The following is a 21,482-nucleotide window of genomic DNA, read 5'->3' on the forward strand; positions in this document are numbered from 1 at the left end:
AACAAGTGTCTCTAGGCGTTTTCTTCTGCGCTGCTTCTGGTGCTAATTAATGTTTGCGGTTCTTTAATTTAGGTGTTTTCTTGCTGCTCTTGCTGTTAAAACAATGTCCGAATGCGATGTTTCAGCCAGCACTTGTGGGAATTATTTGTGTGGCCCCGCGCAGTGTTTAGGGCACTCGACTGCTCTACGCTAGGGTGATGGATGGAATCCCAGCCAATTTTTGTCACGTGAAAAGCAAAGCACCCGTGAGCTGGGCGATGGCAGTGCTCGTTAAAGATCCTCATGTGGTCGGAAATGTTGGAGCGCTTCACTACGGCCTCTCTCAGAGCTTGAGTCACTTTGGCAGGTTAAACCCAACAAACTAAATCAAACAAACGAAATAATCTGTGCTTCAACAGTGATCGGAAAGTATAATCGTGACATATTTTTGGGGCTATGCAGGTAAGGCTGCCGGCACAGCATTTCCTCGCGCTCTTACTAAATCGCGTAGTTCTGAGATATCAGGCTTTAGTATATATGATTTCGGTTTGAGTATGACCTTCGCGCAGAATTATTACATTTAAAGACATATGCAAAACGTTGTTCATTTACTCTAGTGAAGGCCCGCGTGAACGTAAATTTGCGACCATCCAGTAGTCCACACAACGTACGTTGTCTAAATGTGTACACTGCGAAAGCATACAAAAGCCGGCGGCGAAACTGAAGTAGGCTGCCCCACTTATGCCTCTAATGACACCCGTTCGCTAGATCAACGATCAGCGTGGGCACGGAGTATTGTAACACCATTATTATGCTCTGTGTTGAATCTGAACTGATTAATATTGGACTGTAACGTTGGTGTAATAATAACGTGAAAAATTTAATGGTGCGATGTTTTTTAGCATGGTTTGCGAAATTTCTTACGGAACTCCATTCGGCATCATTGTGAACAGGTCGGTTTCGGTTCTGCAGCTTTCCCCGCAAAGCCACAGAAACCTACCACAACCTCCTCGAGTGAGTGAATTGTGCTCGCGTTTACAGCAGTGAGAGACAGCAACGCAGCACTACGTAGTTCTCACTAGAAGCGCTGTGTTCCTCGAAATGTTGGGAAATGTAAGCTTAGTCGATATCTACACAAGCTTCGTTTCTTTTCCTTCCTCTTGCTTCAGAGGTGATGTCACAGACCCTGAGTGGGTAGGTGATTTGCCAGGGTTTGGTGCAGACATCACCAATGATTTATAAACTTTTTTTTTTTATTTTTGCTCCTTTACATGGACTCAGCGTTAATTTTGAACAAGATGGTTGCATGACCAGAGTTATTTCGTTAATTTATAGGGTTCCTTCGCCATTTTTGCCGGTTTTTTATAAGACTTTTTCTCACCAGCATGATCAAACAAATCGCCTTGTATGGTCGTTTTCTAGCTGAAATATTCTTAGAGGTTAAACCTCCAATTTGCTCTTTAAAACATGGAAGTTTGCAATATGACAATTTTGTTTTGCTAAAGGTTACTATCGCGTTTTTTCTCTTCTTCTTTAGTATATGGGAACCAGCTGTATTTTTGCAAAGTATATAAAAAGACAGGAAGAATAAGAACCAAAATATTGTTATTTAACTGCGCACTAATTTGTTTCATTTTTATGCATATAAACGAATTCTAGGTCTCATGATTTTGGACCTCTAGAATTTAACAAAAGGCTACAAATTCAGTTATTCTCAAGGTGGTGAAATAGTTGATACACTTGTGCACGGCTTTTCAATTGTTAAAATGTGCTTTATAGGTTTCGAAAATTGTTTAACTTCGACCAACTTCTATGAAATAAAGCCAGGCTGCATTTAGATGGATGCCAAATGCAAAGAATACTTGCGCCATGTGAGACGTCAGCGCACATTAAAAAAAAAAAACGACATGCTGTCGATTAGGAGCATTCTGGTACAGAGTTTCTCAAAAAGCTCAGATAAGGCAAGGAGTAGTAAATGGAAAATACGATATCGAACAGAAAATACGCGACTGAACAGCGCACTGAAGAGGGGGCAAAATGTAATACATTAGGGCCGGTTTTCGTGAGAGAAATTGAACCATCTGCTATTCCGGAAAACAGTTATACTTTGTTGAGATGTTGCCACGTGGGTACTGCACAGATAACTGCACCTTGTTACTGCAAAAAACCCTTTGGATTCCTTTGCGTCAATTTCAATACCAAATGACAAAATCTTCATTTCATGGTTGTTGGAGTTCTAAATCTATACTCTATCATCGAAGACTTCTCCCCCCCCCCCCCATTTAATTCATAATCTCACTATACGCCTCCTTGAATGTTACATTCCTTTTATGTATTTGAAGCCTGTTTGCAAGGGTGATATACAGAATAGGATATTAGCGGAGTTGGGAAAACAACGAAATGATCTTTTATGGTCATGAAAAGTTTTCATTTTGTCTTATGTTATCTGTCAGCTCTATCTCTCCATTCATAACATATATAAATGTACGCTTTTGAAGCGGCAGTCTTAGACTCGTTATCCAGAAAATCCGATGTCAACGTCAGCGTTGGCATCGGCGTTAAAAGCGAAACTCACGGGCTTGCCACCTTCCAGTGGCTTGGCGTAGTCGACTATCCATTCTTTCATGGCTTGTGCGTCTTTACGAGACCATATGATATCAAAAGGTTTGGAGCAGCTACCAAATTGGGTTCCTCATTTCAGTTAGGAAGTTGGCATATACTGTAATACTGTATTAGACTTCGGCGTTGGATTTGAGTTTTCGACCTTTAACATATTTATGAGGGGTAGGAATGAAAACAACAAATGACAGAATAAGAGCTGCAATCACGGCATAGAAAGTCAGGAGAAAATTATAGGTTTGAGCACGTTTAGGTCGAACGCGCAAGCTTGCGGGCATGCTCTTCGGAGAACCAGGGCTCACAAAGATCTGAGTGCTGGTGCTACGTGGCACATGCCTTGAGAGAAGTTGTGCTTTAAATTTCCCCCATATAGCTTTTAATCATGGTTGCGACGCTCGAAATGGTCTGAAGAGATTGCGGCTAAGCAGTGGAGTGTTTATCCTAAATGATAACGCATCTATATTTGCGACAAATTGCATTTTAATTACGTTATCTTAAGTAAATCTATAACAAAAAACGCGCACTAATGTTGGTTTGACCGCTCGTCGCAAAAAAGAACTAGATATCTCAAGACACGATACATACCCTAAGTGATGAAGCATACGGCTTTGGGCAGCTTCAGCCCTAATACACAGGAGATTCATTACCCATTTACAATGTAGGGACAAAGCTGGATAAAGCTAGAGATCACGTTCCCATAACCGTGATTCTAAGGGTAAATACCGGCTTTTCAATTCACAAGAAAATATCGCTTAAAGCAGTTTTCGCTTTACAGGAGCGCAGATTCTTGTTGAAAAAGGCATTTGATTAGTTTAAGTATGCGAGAAAGTCAGCACAATTTCGTAAAGCTGTTTTTGCAAGGTATAAGTAATGGTATCAGTATTTGTACAAGGGAATCGTTACCAGTGTAACTAGTTGATGGAAACTAGGGATCCTCGGTTCACATATTCTGCTGCTCCATAAAGTGCAACCTCTAGTTTATTTTTTAGCAGAAAGAAAAACTTGAATCCCCAAAGCTTTAATTGGGGAACAGCAGTCGCATGCTGTTTTATTTTTTGAAGCCCCATTGGAAATGTTCACTGATTTGAAACGTGATTCGCCCAACATTATCACACGAACACGTCAAACTTGAGGAATTTATTCACAGGTGGTAATCTATTTATTGCTACGGGAGCTTCTTGTCAGTGGTTAGGCCTTCGATAAGGACTCCCCTGATCTCCTTCAAGCGACTGAAGGTAAGTTGCCGTATCTCTGACATGGAAAGTGGCAGGTCGTAGTCCCGTTCTAAGGTGCGCTGCACTTCTACGCCCACCAAGGAGTCCATGCCGAGTTCTCCAAGAGTCATGTTCATGCTCAAAGCCGATGGATCCTTGAAGCCTGCGTCATACCACCAGTTTAAACATTCCGATTAACACTACGTTCTCCCAGAGAGCTTGACATGCGTCCCAGTCTACTGCTACATTAATGACTAAACATACAGTCATTATGCAAGAAATATAATGAACGAAAATGTAATAATAATGCTTCTGCAATAGTATGAATTAAAAGATGTGCTATATGAGTAGATTCTTCATGAGGCGGATGACAAGAAGATGAAAATTTTCTGCAAGCCTCATTCTAGATACGATTCAGTGCGTTAGACGATGTGATGCCGGTCTTTTTCAAATAAACGTATTGAAAATCAATATTGTAATCCACATAAACTGTATTGCTGAGAACATCAACAATATGCAATGAAAGCACGCGAACATTTTACCTATCGTTTCAAGGATGCCAGTTTGTAATTCCCAAAGCAAGGCTTCCTGAGATATGAATATCGCTTCCGCTGCACAATCGCAGCAGTGCTAGTAGACACCAGAATAAATGTAAATAACGTTAACTATTAAAATGGCATGATATATTTATATTGCAGCTCTTATGTGACAGTTCGGGGCTTTATGCGCGCGGCGTTGTTCTCGATGGAACCGAGCAAAAAATGATTTGCGAACCATGAGAGAGTCCGGTTCTAAATAGAATTTCACAGAATATGAAACAAACACAAACAAACAAGATTTCCACCGTTTCCTCGTGGCCCATCTTCATCGGGGGAATTCTTTTTAGATTGTGAGCAAAAGAGTGGCTTAGTATGGCCTACATACATACGATATACAAGCATCCCTCAAATACATTGCACCAATATATCGGAAAATAGATCAAAATAGCTTCGCTAATGTTTCGCTCTAGGGGGTATGGTATTTGTCGTTACAATTTTGTTATTAACTTTTGAAACCATAATTTGTAGTCGCAATTAGTGATTTAGTCGGCCATTATTAATAGTGATATCACCGTTTGAAATTTCGAATAAGTAATCAACATCAACCCGGTGGCTTGACAAATGTTGACATTCATATGTGAAAAGACGGGCGCATTCGAAAAAAGTTCGTTCTGTAAGCACTGCGCTAGCCCGGTTGTCTATCATCAGCGCAGATACCGTGCGGTGTTCCTCGCCTCTGGATGCTCCAGCGCAAGTGAGACGAAAAAGGTCACGTGGCGCATGGGTTGTTGGTTGACGGTGCTGGCGCAGGGCATGGAGCGAGGGTTTTTAGAAAGAAATATTAGGAAAAACTTTATTCACTGACATCGCTCCCGTGTGCTGTACGATGTCAGTGCACGTTAAAGAACCCCGGGTGGTCGAAATTTCCGGAGTCCTCTACTACGGCGTCTCTCATAGCCCGAGTTGCTTTGGGAGGTTAAACCCTACAAACCAATCAAACCAACCAATCATTCGACTCAGATAATGCGGCGAGGGTCCTTAGTTCAGCAGCCAGGAAGCGTTCGTCTTTTGACGCGAGATATCAATACTCGATGAATCAGTGGATGATTTCACAGTTTTAAAGGCTGATATGACTATTTAAAATATAGGACGGCTATAAATTTATTATGCAAAAACATGCGTAACTAAATCTGTTAGAAGTAAAAATTAGTTATGCAGCTTACACATCAACATTTCCTTGCGTGCTCATGCCCAGCATCCTCAGACCATACAGTGCTGTTGCTCTGCCACAGAAACTTTATTCATGTCTGGTTTCCAAAAGTCGTTTTTTAAACAAATCAGTAGCTGGCTTTCTGAAACATCCTGTATATAGTCTCTTTTCATTTGTGTGCCGTTCATGTCTCCTTTTCTTCGTGATGTTATTTGCAATAACCAATGCTTTCTGGTAAAGGGAACTCATTTTTCCGCAGAATAAGTTGGAGCGGGGCACGATTAGTATTCTTAAGGAGCACTATCACTGAATATTTAGATGAGCTATAATTAGGCTCCTTTCACCGCCGCGGTAATGCAGTGGCTACGGTGCTCCACTTTCGTGCCCAAAGAAGCGAAATGTAATCCCGTCCACAGCGGCCGCTTTTCGATGGGACGAAAAGCCAGGCGCCCACGTGCTGTGCGATGTCGGTGCATGTTAAAGACCTGCAGGTGGTGGAAATTTCCGGATTTCTCCAATATGGTGTCTCCGATAAGCTGTGTCACTCTGGGAAGTTAAACCCTAAAACTAAGCTGAACAAATCAAGCTCCTTAAGAGCCTTAGCAATGGCACTTCGCCCACCTACCCAATATTTGCGCAATGGTGTCGACAAGATGACTTGTCCTGATCAGACTGTTCTCACTTTTTGCGATCACATCTGCCCTGACCAGACTTGATACGACGGGCTGATTCTGGTTCAGGAACTGGTCCATCACGTTCATGCAGGAACGGATTTTCTGCGGAGCGTAGCCACCGACGTCCATGTCTCCACCCTTCTCCCGGTGCAGAACACCTACTTCACCAACGGGGCCCCACTGGATGGCAAGACCTTGGAGAAAAAATGTCAGAATTTCCATCGGTTAGCGGGTAAGAAAATTACTTTCGCTTTTGCTGCTCCTGCTGCTGCAAAAAAGCGTCATATGTTAGGTACCCTGCTTTTGATTCTTTGTGCAGGCTACAATGTATACTGAGAGAGTGACTCAAAAGGCGAGAGCTGATGACTGTTTCAATGCATCTTTAAACCATGCGCTAAAATAAAGTAACATGTCAGCCCAGTCTTTCTACCGAATGTGCAGTGAAGAGCTTTGCTGAAGAAAGCGAGTGGCATCTGTGTCTCGTCAATTGAGAAAAAACTCGAAAGGCATATAGTTGTGTCTAGCCTCAAAAATAAACAATAAATGATACCCCACCTACTTCAATCGCTGTCATATAGGACTAGACACAAGTCAACAAAATCAAAAATAATTACAGCAATTGGTCACGCAGATGCGTTCGGGAAACACGTGTTTGCATTTCTTATGCAAAAAAGGCCTCTTTGCAACCGTGAACCTTATCCTCGGTAACGAAGGGATAAAAATGACATGAAAACCGACTTCAAATATCGAACATCTCCTAACCGGACCAAATGATCGCGACCAGAAGAGAAGACTCAAAGCGCAGTATGCAAGATCTCCTGGCTGCGTTTCTTAGCATTACGTTGTAAGAACTCAACCGCTTCCTTGATTGGGTGAAACAGCAGAAAGATGGCAAACAAACAGGTATCGAAGCGCGGTAGACGAAAACTGAGGCATATGTGGCCGCAAGGCTGACATTTAAAAACTATTGTACTGAAAGCCGACGCGTACTCATGCAGGGATCTGTTGCTTGAGTAATGAAATATTCACCAAACATATGCCAATTTTAACGAAATACTAGAAACGCTTTCGCTATCTTATATGCATGGTCTACGATCAATGGCCCTACAGATTATTTACGAGGTCGAAAAGACTGAAGTAAGCAATTGCACACATTGAGAACTGATGAAGGAGTCGGATAGTTCTGAAAAAAGTGGTTTTTCATTTCATTTTCATTTGGTGACATTTAAACTAAAAATAAGAGCTGTGCATAATGTTAATGAAAATCGCCAGAACATATATTGTATAATTAGGTATCAATGCGAAGTTGATTGCTATCAGGCGACTAAAACAGCAAACGCAAAATTTTGATTGACGCGACGATAGCTAATTTATTGAAAGACATAGCAGTGGACGATGTGAGCGAGCGTTTCAATTCTTCGTCATTTTATTTTTGTATTGTTAATGCTTTGATAGAGAATTAAGCATGCTAGTGAAGGTTAGTCTTGATATTGAGTGCGACTGTATACATGCTTTTCCCGGCGCATAAAAATCTAACTATATGCACAGTTATGATCACTGAACTCGAGAAAGATTAGCGAATGCTTTGCACATCGTGAGTACAATTCGTTTACTTCGCTCTAGACAACGCCTACGCCATTCCCTAGCGAAAGAAGAGCGAAGCTCAATATGTCTAACATTCTGGCTTTCGGCTTGAGCAGCGTAAGCCCTCACGGTGGCTAGCCGAAGTGAGAGCCCCGTTCATGTCCTAGTACGCTTGCCCGCGACAAATGCGTAGGGCGCCAACGCCCAATCTGCCTGTGCGGTATGGAAACACTTGCAGATATTAACAGCAGGGGAAGATAGGGGTTCTGGATGTTACCATGCCCCGCCCGAGCAATGATATGAACGGATGGTTGCATTTGGCCTTGTTGAGATGTTGAACGTCTAGAATATGCAACACCAGTACTGCAGATCATTTTACGTCTATGTCTCCTTTCGGCACCATAAGTGGGCGGGTTTAATAAGAGCAGCTTTTGTTGCCTGGCTTCTGCTTCAAGCCAATGCATGCTACAGCGAGCTTGCTAATACTCGAGCATGCAGAAGATGGTGGCGTGTGGAGGAACTCGGGAATCTCAGTTTTCAAAATTAATAACAATCCTAGCGGAGCACCCTCTAATCGAAAGGTCCCAAAAAGCGTTCGATCAATCGATGGGACGAGTTCATTTAGGAGTAGTCTTGGGTATACGACTCAAATAATAATCCTGTGCTTGAAGTTATAACTAAAATAATTTTGAGGCTAACTGCTCGGACCTGATTTGGGCGACATTTTAACGCGCTGTTCTCAGCCGCCCACCTCCATTTTGTGTAAACGAGGAGTCGAGTTGAGCCTTTTTTCGGCGTGCGCAATGGATATTAGAGAACAGGAAAGAGCAAACTCTACCTGTTTCCTTTCTGACGTTTTTTCTATAGGGCGCAATAATATGTACAGTAGCTGGCCACATGCTTCTTTTTGATGAATGATGTTTGGCTTGCAGTAACGTTTTATTGATTTCTTAAGATAGAAAACATGAATTCTGAAAATAAGATTGCTTCCTTTTACTAGAAAAGTGGTCCTCAAACAAAATAATAATTGTGGCCATTACTACTTACTCGAAAGTCCTAGCGTATGAAATGACGGATACATCTACAGGCACGTTTATTATATTGAAATCATTGGGCATAGAAGGGTGCACAAACATGTTGCCTTCTATATCAAATTTCTATATTTAGAAAACTACCAATAAAAACTACCAAACTACCAATTTGAATAAAACACAGCTATGTTGACTAGTTTGCATACAATTCACGCGCTGTACTCCTTTACTGGCCTCGGGGTGTTCGACGTTGTAATGGGCGACTCTAACAAAATTTTCACAGCAAAGAATTATTCATGCTTAATGCAATAATAATGACAATACTTTTACACTGTTCATTGAACTATAATGCATCCCGTTAAGCCGCGAAACAAATTGTGAGGTTACTAGGACGCATTTGTTCTATTGCTTCCATATTTTAAGTGAGTAGTGGTTTCTTACAATTTCAGGTGCTGCTACAGAGCGATTCTTAATGGTAATTTTTGCTTTTAACCAGGTGGGAATCATAGCACGTGTGTAATTCAACGTGTCTTCTGTCATTTCCCCGTGCTTGTCAAGCGAATGTTAAGCTGAGCTCACAGCTTTCACCCTGGCCTTGCTTTCACATGGAATAAATTATCAATGTATCAGTTGGAGCTTTACTTTGGCACGAATATTTTTTCACATGTTTAGCATTTTGTAGGTGAGTATTGTTTGCAATTACAGCCAAATTATGCAAAAATCATTCAGCTAAAAAATTGATGGTATATGTTTATTTATTCTATATTTCAGGGCTGTCATTTCCGAACGGGTTAAAATGACGTCATGCTTTTCCTGTCACTGGAATGAGCCATCACAAATAGAAAACGTAAAGGGAGTCACATCCTCCCAGTCAATTGCAAGAAAAAACAAAAACGAAGAAATATTAAAACGTATTGGCTGACTAACACTACAACACCACTAGTGACGTTTCTTGCGCGGTGTGGCAGAAAAGCACTGAAATCTTAACAAGATAATCTTGCACAACATTACGTTTCCTCTCGTTTGTAAGAACATATCGTCCACGATGGTATTACTGCGCGAGCTCTAATGTTGTAATGCATCCGGTGCGGAATTTGTTGTTAAAGTTGGAAAAAATGAGACAGGAGAAGCTACACAAAATTTGTCAAACTGCTTAGAAAAACTTATAGGAAAACTTCCCGTGATATTGGATTTTCACATACCATTTCCATCTGTGCAGGCTACTGTATAATATTTCTATAGATGACACTCACTCTGGCATTTTAGGCTGCAAAAATTCTCACAAAGCGGCTTGCAAGTCTCTCTATCAGCGGTGCCTCCAGAAGGCTTCTTTTGCCAAGCCAGACATATCCTAGTGGAAAAATAACAATTTATTCACACAGATCTTCCCCTTAAGAAGAAGCTACTGGTATTGCTTAGGGTAAGCTAATCGCTCAAAATATGACAACTGCGGCTAATATAAGACAGTGAAGCCAATATTTTTTAACGCTCAACCTATGCATATGGGCGGTCATCCTTTGAGCAATAAATAAAGATGGCACCGAACATTCCTCATCTATAAGAAATATTACGAAACTTACATTCAAGCAGAAAAAGGTCCCATGAAACAGTTAAAGCTAACCGGGTAATCCGTCGACGACCCGTCGCTCGCAGATACGTTCCATGGCTGAGTTGGCGTAGCCGTAGTTTGTCTGTCCGGCATTGCCTCGACCGCAAGACACGGATGAGAAGACAACGAAGTGGTCAAGATCCGGGCATAACTTTCGAGACACTTTGTCTAGGTGTCTGGTGCCGTCGACCTTCGGCTTAGAAACGTATTTGAAGGACTCTGCAGTCTGAGATTCAAGCATGGCATTGCGGAGGACCTGCAGATTTGAGCAAACGCCCCAGCTTTGCCAGCTTCCAAGAAACTTTCTAGGCTCCAAATAATTTCATGCTGGCTCGCGAGAATGATAAGCAACCCTTGTACAGGATTAACTTCTTAATCGCTTACAAACTTGAGTTTAAAAAACTAGAAGAGATACGTCTATGCTGCAAAAGCCAAGGGTTTTGGAGCAAGCCAGCATAGATAAGTACATGTTTCAGCATTCTGAGTATGTGATGGAATACCTATATTGAATAATCACCTTTTTACCTTGAAGCACTAGTTCTCCGGTTAGACCTAATTTCAGGACACATATAAGTATGTGCATGTGTATAAATGCATAAGCACTGTAATCCCATGAGTGAACATTTGTGGATATGTGCACCTGTTGAACATGTACAGCCGGCCAAATCTTTACCGGGCGTACGTACGAAGGCCGCATTTTCTGTGACTTTGAGCATTACAGAGCGGCTACGCTGCGAAAAGTTTAAGCAAAGGCAAAGGCGCACCAAGCCCTTGCTTAATCATGACCTTCCTTGAAGTTTGAGCCGCACTGGAGGCGCAAGTGAACAGAAGAAACGGCTGTCACGCACGACAGTTTGTGATTTGGCCGGCTGTACTCTTATTTTTCATGGTATTTTATTTAGAGTATGTTCTCGTCTTTTACGTAAAGTAGCATGCTTCGTAGAGTATCAGAGCTGTAATTGCCAAAAGCCGGGTTGGAAGGTCTGCAATTGCAGCTACTCATATCTTTGGTTCGGGCCGTCGCTGCTAGCTTAACTCTAACTTATTATAAAATACATGCTATACAAAGAAATGTATCACCATCAGCAGCAGCACCAGCATCAGCAGCAGCTGGATTATACCTACTGCAGGGCAAATGCCTCTCCTGTATTACTCCAACTAACCAGGTCTTGTGCTAAATGCATCAATTAGACCCCTGAGAACATTTTAACCTCATCCGCCCACCTAACTTTCTGCCGCCCTCTGCAACGCTTACCTTCTGCTTGAATCCGATTCGTTACCCTTATTGACCATCGGTTATCCTTTTTTCGCACTACATGCACTGCCCTTCTTGATGCCCTGTGCTTCTTTATTTATATTAGAACATCAATAAATCGAGTTCTTACTCTGACCCACTCTGCACGCTTCATATCTCAACATTACACCAACCGTTTTCTGTACCATAGCTCTTTGCGTTGTCCTCAGCTTAAGTAGAATCCTTTTGGTTAGCCTCCACGATTTAGCCCTATGGGTGAGCACAGGTAAGATGCAACTGTTATATACTTTCCTCTTGAGCGATACCGCTCATGCTTCTAGTCATTATCAGCGAGAACTGGCCAGATGCGCTCTATCCTAATCTTATTCTTCTTGTTATTCCCTTTCATGGTCCGATTCTGCTGTTACTAGCTGTTCTAAGTGTATGTAGCAAGTATAACTGTATAAGTAGTAATGCAGGGTATGCTTCAAGCTATTGTCCTTTCCGCTAATACCAATGCAAAGCTGCGTGTAATAAGCACTAACTGTTTTAAACTTTCTTTAGCAACGAATGCCACATGCGCACATTTTTAAAGCTGATATTCCGTCTTTTCAATAATACATTAAGACGGTTGCCCAGCAAGCCGACGTTTCGAGACTAAAGCACTGGCAGAATTTCATGCACTTACTTTCGCATGAATGTCTAAAAATACCGCCCAATCCCAGCATTTTCGTATGCTCATGCCGCAATCGAGTTCAACACAACATTTCTGTAAATACCTCACTGCCTAACGCCCAGGTTAATCCCTCATCTTACTAACATGTCAAATCTTCCAAAAAGCGTTTAATCACTTTTATACTGATCGTCCATTTAATATTTCTTACGTTAAGCCTGGGCTCTCATTTCAGCGGTAAACAGGAATGTGCAGATAGGAAAAGTGAATCTCTAAAGCACATTCCTCCATAGTGAACTATACCGGCGGGGATACTCTGTTTATGCGTATTTTTTTCAGATAGACGTTGAGAATGCACTGTGTTCGTTTATCGCACTGAACAAGGAACCGTATTGTCAACAGCGAACATGTGCACCGAAGACACTAATCCAATACGCCGTCAGCCATTCGCTTCTTTTTAGGTGGAAGCAAGCAGAGGTTAGGGGTTAAGTGAAATATGCGTGAACGGAACTCGGAAGACCACTGTGCAGCCAAGTGCTCTTGAGAAGCTCATTTTCCAAACTCCAAACTTACACTTCAGTAGTATGCGTTTTCGTTTTGAGAGTCACTAAGCATTCCTACTATGGATATAAAAGGTAATATATGCATTTATTGGAATATTAGGTCACTTAACAGTATGTAAGGCTTAAAGTGTTAACCTCAACGGGTGTTTTCACATGCCAAAGCTAAGTATTTACTTGAATGACACAGCGTGGAAATTTCGTGTCGAAAACATTGAATTGAATAGGAATCAAGAATAGGGTCCCGATGCGACAGTCTTCTTTCAAGACAATAAAACCATCGTTGCTTGCATCATTGGCAGTATTTATATCTGCGATCTTCGCGACGTATATTGGATGCGCATTTATGCATGAACGGAGCAGTAGATGGTAGCTTTTGATAAAGAGGCATATCAGGTGCGCGCAAATAAGCCTAATGTTGTCGAAACATTGTCACTTACCACGGCGAGGTTAAAGATACCACCAACAGGTCCCATGTTCAAAGCTCCTTCAATCACCTTCCGAGCGCCTTCCTCCGTGGAAATGTCGGAGTTGCACACAATAATTTGAGCACCACTGTGCTGCCATCTTTTGAGGCAGAGGCGCTGGTATCCCGTCCGTACTCCAGAGCGGGAAGTGAGGAAGAGCTTGCGACAGCCGCGACCCACCATCCAGTCAGCAAGCTCGAGGCCCATGCCACCCAGTCCTCCGACTATAACGTATGACTTCTCTCTGTCGAAATATGTACGTGCCGCGGCCTTCAAGGTCAGGATCGAAGGTAGGCATTTCTTGCGTGTGCTTTCCTCTGGCCGCACCTAGCCGGAAACAGTAGCGTAATCTATTGGCCGCGAGTACAGAAACTATGTGTCTACAAGGAGACACATGCATTTGCATTTTTATTTTTTATTTTGATATACTGTCAACCCGAATGGGGTTTTTACAGAAGTGGACATGCAACTGCATGACATGGACATAATTGCTGATGTGGCCGATTCAATATGGAAAACCTTCATAGAATAGCACAAAGAACACCAAAAAATCAGTTATACAATATAAATCATATATCGCCGGAGCTTTGACACAAATTCAGACAGCTTCATGATAACCAAGTAGGCTCGGCAAGCTCTAAGAACTTTTGGACTGTAGGTTGCCTTACAACTGAGGCGTCAAGTGCATTCCAATCGCGCACTGTTTGCGGAAAAAAAGAAAAGTAAAAAGTGTTGTTGCTACAGAAAAATTCCCCAAGAAAGAGGGGATGTTTATGACGTGTTATTCTGGACTGGCTTTTTTTCACGAAGTCTTCGGGGTTAATCTTGTATGAATTGTGCAGCAGTAGGTATAATAATTTCTATAAGAAAGAAACAATAGACTGTGGGGCGATTGTTCGCGGTGATAATTATACTTATGACCTACTTTTCTAGCTCAGAGCAAAATCTGAGCTAAAGAATGTTTCTTACACTTGCTCCGACAACCTGAGATGGTAAATCACAATAGACTATTCCTCAGTCGTTCATTTTTGAGATTGTTGAGAATAATTTCTTGAGATTTTTTGGGCCTGATAAAAAGAACAAGAACTTGAGTGAAAGAGACAGCAAATAAAGCTTAGGCAGATTGATGGGTACTTTGATGTTGCGCCCGAAAAAGAACCTATGAAAAATACGAAGCTTTCGCAAGAAAGCTGACGTTGAGTTCTTTACCTATAGCACCTAACACCGCCGTGTTGTCATTAGCCAAATGATTAACAAAATGAATAGACAGCTCAAAAATAAGCACGGTTCGTGCCTTACCTCATCAAGAATCTTTTGTTTTAGAAATTACCATAGCCTACCGGTAGTCGTAGCCATCGCAGCTAAACGCTAATGTCTCACTAGTGCGCATATTTAGCAGCGAGGGTTAGGTCTGCTGGTTCTAAGCTTTCTTTCTCGAGCTCAACTGTGAATGAACTAAAGTTTGTGGGGGCATAAATAGGACTTTAAAGGACACGGTTACCTCAAGCACAACTTTTCTTGAATGCTCTTTGGAGCCCATGAAGCGGAATGCCTCCTCGGCTTGATCCCATCGGAATCGTTGTGTGTCCAGAGGCCGTACTGCCCCACATCGAATGCCTTCTAAGACGTGCTGCCAGACACGATGTTTCTCTTCTGTGCTTACAGGATCATCATCGTGCAGCGTCTGTAGCGATATGCCATGAATGGTGATGCTGTTCGAAGACATCGCCTTTCCAAAGGGGTAGTCACTTGAAAGGTTGAACATGCTGATCTCCAGGAAACGGCCATGCTTGGCCAGGCATCGAATGCTTCCCCGATGCGCCTTACCGGACTCAAAGCTCAGCACTAAATTTACGCCTGTCGAGAGTGGGATAGAGAAAAAGAGTGCAAAGGAAACTCAGATACGTTGTAGCAGTGATCAATGATACTCGTCAACGTGTGCATCGCCGGTGCAGGTTCCTTCAATGAAAATGAGATAAGCTAGAAAATACAGTGCCTTGGACGCCTTGAAAATTGTAGGTCTTTCTTCTGGCTATCCTATGGCATTTAAATGCACCTTCAAAGCGTGTAAGGAGACTAACGTACACATTTAATTGCTGTTCACTACCAACTGTCGGACAATGAAAACCCTTTATTTAAACTTTTCTGTTTTAGAACAATACATATACTACTAGTGCTGCAGAACAGGGCCTACCTTCATTAGCCCTGGAAGGCCATCTAGCGCTCCCAGGGTCAAACTGGGCCTACCTAGGGACAAGTCCTCTTAAAATAGTGTGCTATGGATAACTGGTGCCCGACTGGATAACTTACTGGCCGTTTATAATCACATGACGCACTTACTGTTTACTAAAACGCATCGGAATAATTACAGCTAATTAGTTATTCTTGAATAAAAAGTAGACGTTTAAGGGCATTAAGAACTCATGTATCATTGGACAGCCTCTGCCGAGTATCGCTGCACCGGGCCAATTTTAGGTGCAATTATCTTTACTTTAATGATTGAAAACACTTTACTTTGTGGTACAGAATTAGGTCGCACATCGTTATATAGCTTATGTCAGGTATATATGCACGGACTAATTTTAAACCCAATAAATACTTTATTTAGCTGTGGTTAAAACTGAAAAATCAAATGTAGGTTACTGCGTCACCTCACATATTTTTGGTTAGCTTGAATCGAGCGCAACTTTACTAAAATAATTGTAGAGCTCAACAATTACTGGTATTTAGCTAAGTGAATAAAAATACAACGTCATCAAATATCATTAAAAAGTTTTCGATGAGCAGAATCCCGAAATGAAATATATATCATGGTACAGATTCAGATATATCTTGTTTGTATCCAGGGCTAAACCCTCGTGAATTTTTCTGTTCTGCAACTTGTCCCGCTTCCACGGTGCATATTTTAGCTTCGCGTAAATATAACAAAATATTTGGTCCGCTTGCAGCATATTTCAATAAGTGACTGTGATCTTGCACTAACAAACATTTTTATTTGATTAACAGATTTCTTACCAGCTGGCCATGCATTTTTGTGTTATGGCCGGGCAGTATACTGCTCGGCTCGCAACTATAGTAACGAAGAGTACTTACCTCTGCCTTTAGTTTCTCGAAATATATGTTCCTTGGTCGACCCCTTAGAAGAGTTTACAATGTTTAGACGGGACAGTTGAGGGTAACGAGCTTTCAGATATTCTTCTTCTCCTTCAGAATCTACCGGCCGGAAAAAAAAAAATCAATAGAAACTGCGCTGTCAAAGCACATATATCAGACTACGGTGAGAACAATGGCGCTTAGGGCTAAAAGCTAGAAACGTGGTATGTTAATGAGAGGTGCCTGAAATAGCTGAAATAGGGACTTCTGAAAACCGATTATTTGTATTTTATTCTTACCATAACAACTATTTATTCCGCAGAAATTGGGTTTTACGCTCCGCGCGTGTTTCAGGCGAGAGCTGTGATATACTGGCTAGTAACAAAGGTTTTCAATCCCTAAACTGGACAGAGAATTGTATTGTTGGCAATATTACATTACTGAAGAACTTGCGTAGCAGCATATATTTTTCTAGACAAGCTGAGCGCTTTGATATGACCGCTAAGTAAAATGTGTCAAAAACCTAGCTTAAAATACTTTCATTTGAGGCGACATCAGCTTGCGCATCAAACATCACCATGAAATTTGCCAGAAAAGTGCGATAATCTGCAACAGGGGAAAAAAGTATCTGCCTCTGCTCTTAAACAGTTACGATTGAATCTGAAAGATGTAGGAGTGTTTTGTTTAACAAAGCACAATCGACGCACAAAAATACGCTAAATGATTTTCAAGTGCATACCATGAGGACGATTTTTAATGGTCGATTTGAAGTTGTGCGCTAAATATAATTTAATCAAGTATGCTACAACAGTGAAATTATGAAACAAAATACCTAATAACAAATGATTCAGTTAATAAGTGGCATATCTAGGGAGTATGCACCTAGGGTGTAGTGGCGGCCATTACGTGGTGCATGAAGCAACGCGAAAGGCTGCAGCCATATTGAATCAGTTTATCTGCTCTGGCTTCCTCTGTAGAAGGTGCGTTCTGCACCACAAAATGGCGGCCGTGACGTCACTTGAATACCTCCTATAGAGTGCTGCGGAAATACGGTATCAGCATTTTCGTTATGGAAAGATTTATCAGTACAAAAATTTAGTTTTTTACTTATATATGCGAGAGGTACGGGGATCAACACCCAGCACCTCCACCACAATGTTACGCCCTTAGCGTCGAGACTGAGACGTTCTAGCCGGTTCAGTACGCCAGGTACACACGGTCAGCGGGGAGCAACCCAGGTGCCACAAGACAAAGGTCGAAAAGGTGCGCACACTTCTTCTTCCCTTCCTTCTTCCCTCCTCCGTGCTCTGCTTGAGAATAAGTCCGTAACGATATTATCGGTAAAAGAACTTTAAATGATTGGCTTGGTTTATGGAGTTTAAAGTCCCAATGCGACTCAGGATAATAGAGAAGCAGTAGTGAAGGGCTCTGTAAGTTTCGGCCATCTGGGGTTTTAACGTGCACTGACATCGCAATGCGCGCGGGCGCACGATTTTTGCCTCCATTGAATAGTGCCCACCGTGGCCGGGAACCAATCTCTCGTCCCGGGGTTCCGCACCCGAATGGCCTATGAAATGACAACGGTGGCGTGGCCGTGAAAGAATAATTGTGGCGAATTTGGGACGAAGCTAATATAAAGCAACAATTCCTTAATCATTGCAGTTAGCAGCTATCGCTCTGTTTAAAACATTGCGGTGTTCGCGTTTTTAAAACCTCACTGTGTTCGTTAAAAAAACACAAGCACCATAGTATTTCATGATATTTTGCCTCTAGTGTGGCACAACAGTCGCAGGAAAGCTTATTAATTATGCTTCTTCACCTGAAGAGTAGAAGCGTGAAAGGCGCGCCATAGGCAAGAGCTGTTCACAGCATGGAAGAGTTTTATGTGAATTACTTTTTCTTTAGGTGCGTAATTACAGTAAATCAATAGCAATTTGAAAGCATAGACGGTTGAAACTTCAGCGTCAGAATAGCCCTAAATTTAATACTTTAGTGATCTCATCGCGTTTAATTCTAGAAATGCTACGCGCAGCACTTGTAGGCAATGTATATTTTTCAGGTTATATATAGGAAAGTGGCGCATTATTCTGAGAGTTGAACGTTTTTCTCAATAGCATGATGACATAGCCTAAGTAAAAAAAAATATTATCTTTCTTTTGTGCGGTTTCCACGCGAAAACTCCCAGAGCTTTGTCTTCAGCCTCACTTGAACAGGATGTACCAGAGAATGCATTAAAAACTTCTTAAAATGTATAGTTCTCTATAGAGACATGTATAATTTCAGTGAAACAACTCGCAGATGACCCAGACGCAATTACGTTTAAAATATTTTCATATCATTAGGAAATCATATATCTATCCGCTAGCCAACTTCATTAACAAAGTAGGTTATTCAATGTGAATGCGAGTTCGAAGCTATGGGGGATAAGACAATGCCCTCTCAAATCTCTAAATTAAAAAAAAAAATATTAATTTCTGCAAACCCCGCAGGAGGACGACATCCGGTGCTTTTTGCGCACAAAGCCGAAACCGAACGCATACAGTGTACAGGAAGGTCGCCGGAAATGGCATGTCCGCTCATTAATTGTGGCGACGACTGTGGCGCGTATTCGAACTGCTTGTTCTACTGTACCGAGCCATATGTGTACATTCATTATCTTGGTCGTTCTAGAAAGTACCGACAATGTTGTTGGCATCAATATTTATTTTATTTTAACAATGAACAAGGCGCAATAATCCATAATGGATAATTGGAATAACGAAATTCCCAATAGCCGACGTCACATATTTTATGCAGTCACTTTGATGACAACTGCGTCACCAATCAAGATGCGCAAAACACGATTCTGCAACCTTTTCTTTAGGGCTAGTGCTACACATATTAATACTTTAGAAACGCCTTCCTGCTACTTTTAGATACAATTGATGCGCTACCTTGCATTCGGTTGACGTATAGCTCAAACTCTACCCTTTCTTAGGCCAGTGCTTGTAAAGCCACTCCTATATCCCCCAGTGCTTGCCAGTTGATCTTGCTAGCATAAGGGTTAAGCTGACGGCAGTCACATCTACGGCTGCGGTACAATGCTTACATGCATGTCAATACACGTAAAAGGGAGATCACACTCTCAAATTGCGCCTAGAGTAGTCTTGAAACAAATTTCTTTAAATGCGTGGTAAAAGACCGCTAGTAAGCACGAGAAAAAACTCTCAATTAAGTAAAAAACCTGTGCTCAATCACTCACCTACGGTCGTAAAGACTGTACAGCCCATGGAGAGTGCGACAGAGATGGCGGCTTGTCCAGCAGCTCCGCCGCCGGATAGGACAAGGAGCGACTCACCACGCCGCATATTACCTCGCCCCAGTAGTGCATAGTAAACAATGCAGTATGCAGCGGGAACAGTGGAAGCCTCCTCTAGGCTCCAGTCTTCGGGTACCTCCCAGAGCCAGTCCGGATCGACTGCGACGGTCGTGCTTATTGCCTTGGCGGGCACCAAGCCCATTACACGGCGTCCACACGGATCGCGACCCGAGAACTCCAACCCAACCAAGCTGTCAGAGGTTGTCGTGTCACCTTTGTAATGAAACGGGAGAGCACGCTTTTGCGGTACTTGCGCTGAATGAACTCAAGAAAACAGGGCTAATTTATGTGTACAATGCAGAACCACACAAAAAAAAAAAAATTATTTACGCATTTGCATGGGCGCCGAAGACGACCGAAAGGCCCTTTAGTCACCTGTAGGCCTTTCGATTCACTATTAGATCAGCTGCCCCGGCAGATTTGTATTATTAGGCAGAAAAAGACTAACGTATTTCAAGCACTTACCGGTAAACATACCCTGAGGAAACCTTCCCGTCGCAATTGCGTCGTCGCTTGTGTTGAGGGGGGCGTAGTAAACGCGGCAGATGAGCTTGGCGTCGCTGCTACGTGAGGAGGAGTACTGTATCGGAGACTCGCACCACTGGAGGCTGGGCTGATCAGCATTTGGGCGAACGTTGAGAAAGGCGCATTCAGTGGTCTTATTGACTAAAAGGAGGAGAAATATAGACAGGTGTTTTTGGCCAGCAGTGAGGATGTCCTTTGCAAAGCTACGAGTAATTTTCTTTAAGATCTGAGTAAATTCCCCTATTTGCTCTTCCAGCGGGTATTTTCCTTTTTACTAAGTGAAATAAGCAATTGACCGCAGTTTCTGTTGCTAATGGCGAATGGGATTTACTACTCAGCAAGCCACGAAGTGAATAGTGCCTTACAGAAGAGAACCGAATTTCTCGACAGTGGCCACACGAAACTGAGAAAGTCAAGCCTTCCTTCCTCCAGCAAGAAGTCTTAACATAATAATGCATCCTTGGTTAGCTCACTTTCCTGTCTAATGAGTCGTGTTATGAGTTGAGAAATCTGAGAGCTCTAGAAAGCCAAAAGCAAAAAACCCAACCAATGTTCACGTATTCCACGCATCGAAATGCGAAGAAGGAGATATGCTTAGAAATGCTTGCTCTTCTACAGCATTCCTGAAATATTTCAGACATAATCTTGGCTTTTTCATAATACATTATGTTTAATCCATAAGTAGATATGCCGAGAGAGTTATAAGAAAGCACCAGGGATTCGGAACTCACCTGAGCGTATAGTCAGATGTCTAAAGCAACCCCACTGGTTGTTGCGGTAGACGTTCATTACCAGATCTTTCTCTACTAATTCTTTGAATGCTGGAGAGCTGGCCGTGAAATCCATGAGATATCTCGAGTCAGTCAGACTTGCGTCGAAAGCGCATCTGCAATGATGAACAAACAGCAATTAATGAAACTCTTATAGACATCTTGGGCTTTCATGCTGCCTGGAGTATTGGAAACATGAGGATTTCATACATTTATGTAGTGGCGAAATCACTGGGAGTTTCATTTCGCCAGTAGGAGGTCAATACTATGAAAGCTTTTTGATTAGCTGAAGATAATCCCAGAATAAGCATTGACTTTTATTCCTAGCTGAAGTTCTGTTTGC

The 21,482-nt window shown here is 42.1% G+C and overlaps 1 protein-coding gene across 1 annotated transcript in view; it reads right to left on the reverse strand.

Annotated features, from left to right (window-relative positions):
* Nucleotides 1-3,763: 3,763 nt before the first annotated feature.
* The window catches only part of LOC146189836 (fatty acid synthase-like), a 51,903-nt gene continuing 34,184 nt past the window's right edge, over nucleotides 3,764-21,482 (reverse strand). Inside the window, exons 16-24 of the mRNA XM_084605355.1 lie at nucleotides 21,101-21,255; nucleotides 20,310-20,510; nucleotides 19,728-20,057; nucleotides 16,487-16,606; nucleotides 14,895-15,250; nucleotides 13,367-13,720; nucleotides 10,472-10,715; nucleotides 6,187-6,429; nucleotides 3,764-3,975 (exon numbers count right to left, since the gene is read on the reverse strand). Of these exons, the coding sequence (XP_084461481.1) occupies nucleotides 3,764-3,975; nucleotides 6,187-6,429; nucleotides 10,472-10,715; nucleotides 13,367-13,720; nucleotides 14,895-15,250; nucleotides 16,487-16,606; nucleotides 19,728-20,057; nucleotides 20,310-20,510; nucleotides 21,101-21,255 (2,215 nt within the window). The remainder of the gene's footprint in view (nucleotides 3,976-6,186; nucleotides 6,430-10,471; nucleotides 10,716-13,366; nucleotides 13,721-14,894; nucleotides 15,251-16,486; nucleotides 16,607-19,727; nucleotides 20,058-20,309; nucleotides 20,511-21,100; nucleotides 21,256-21,482) is intronic.

This window comes from Amblyomma maculatum, chromosome 5, assembly GCF_055883805.1.
Source record: "Amblyomma maculatum isolate TAMU_Amacu chromosome 5, ASM5588380v1, whole genome shotgun sequence".
NCBI lineage: Eukaryota > Metazoa > Arthropoda > Arachnida > Ixodida > Ixodidae > Amblyomma > Amblyomma maculatum.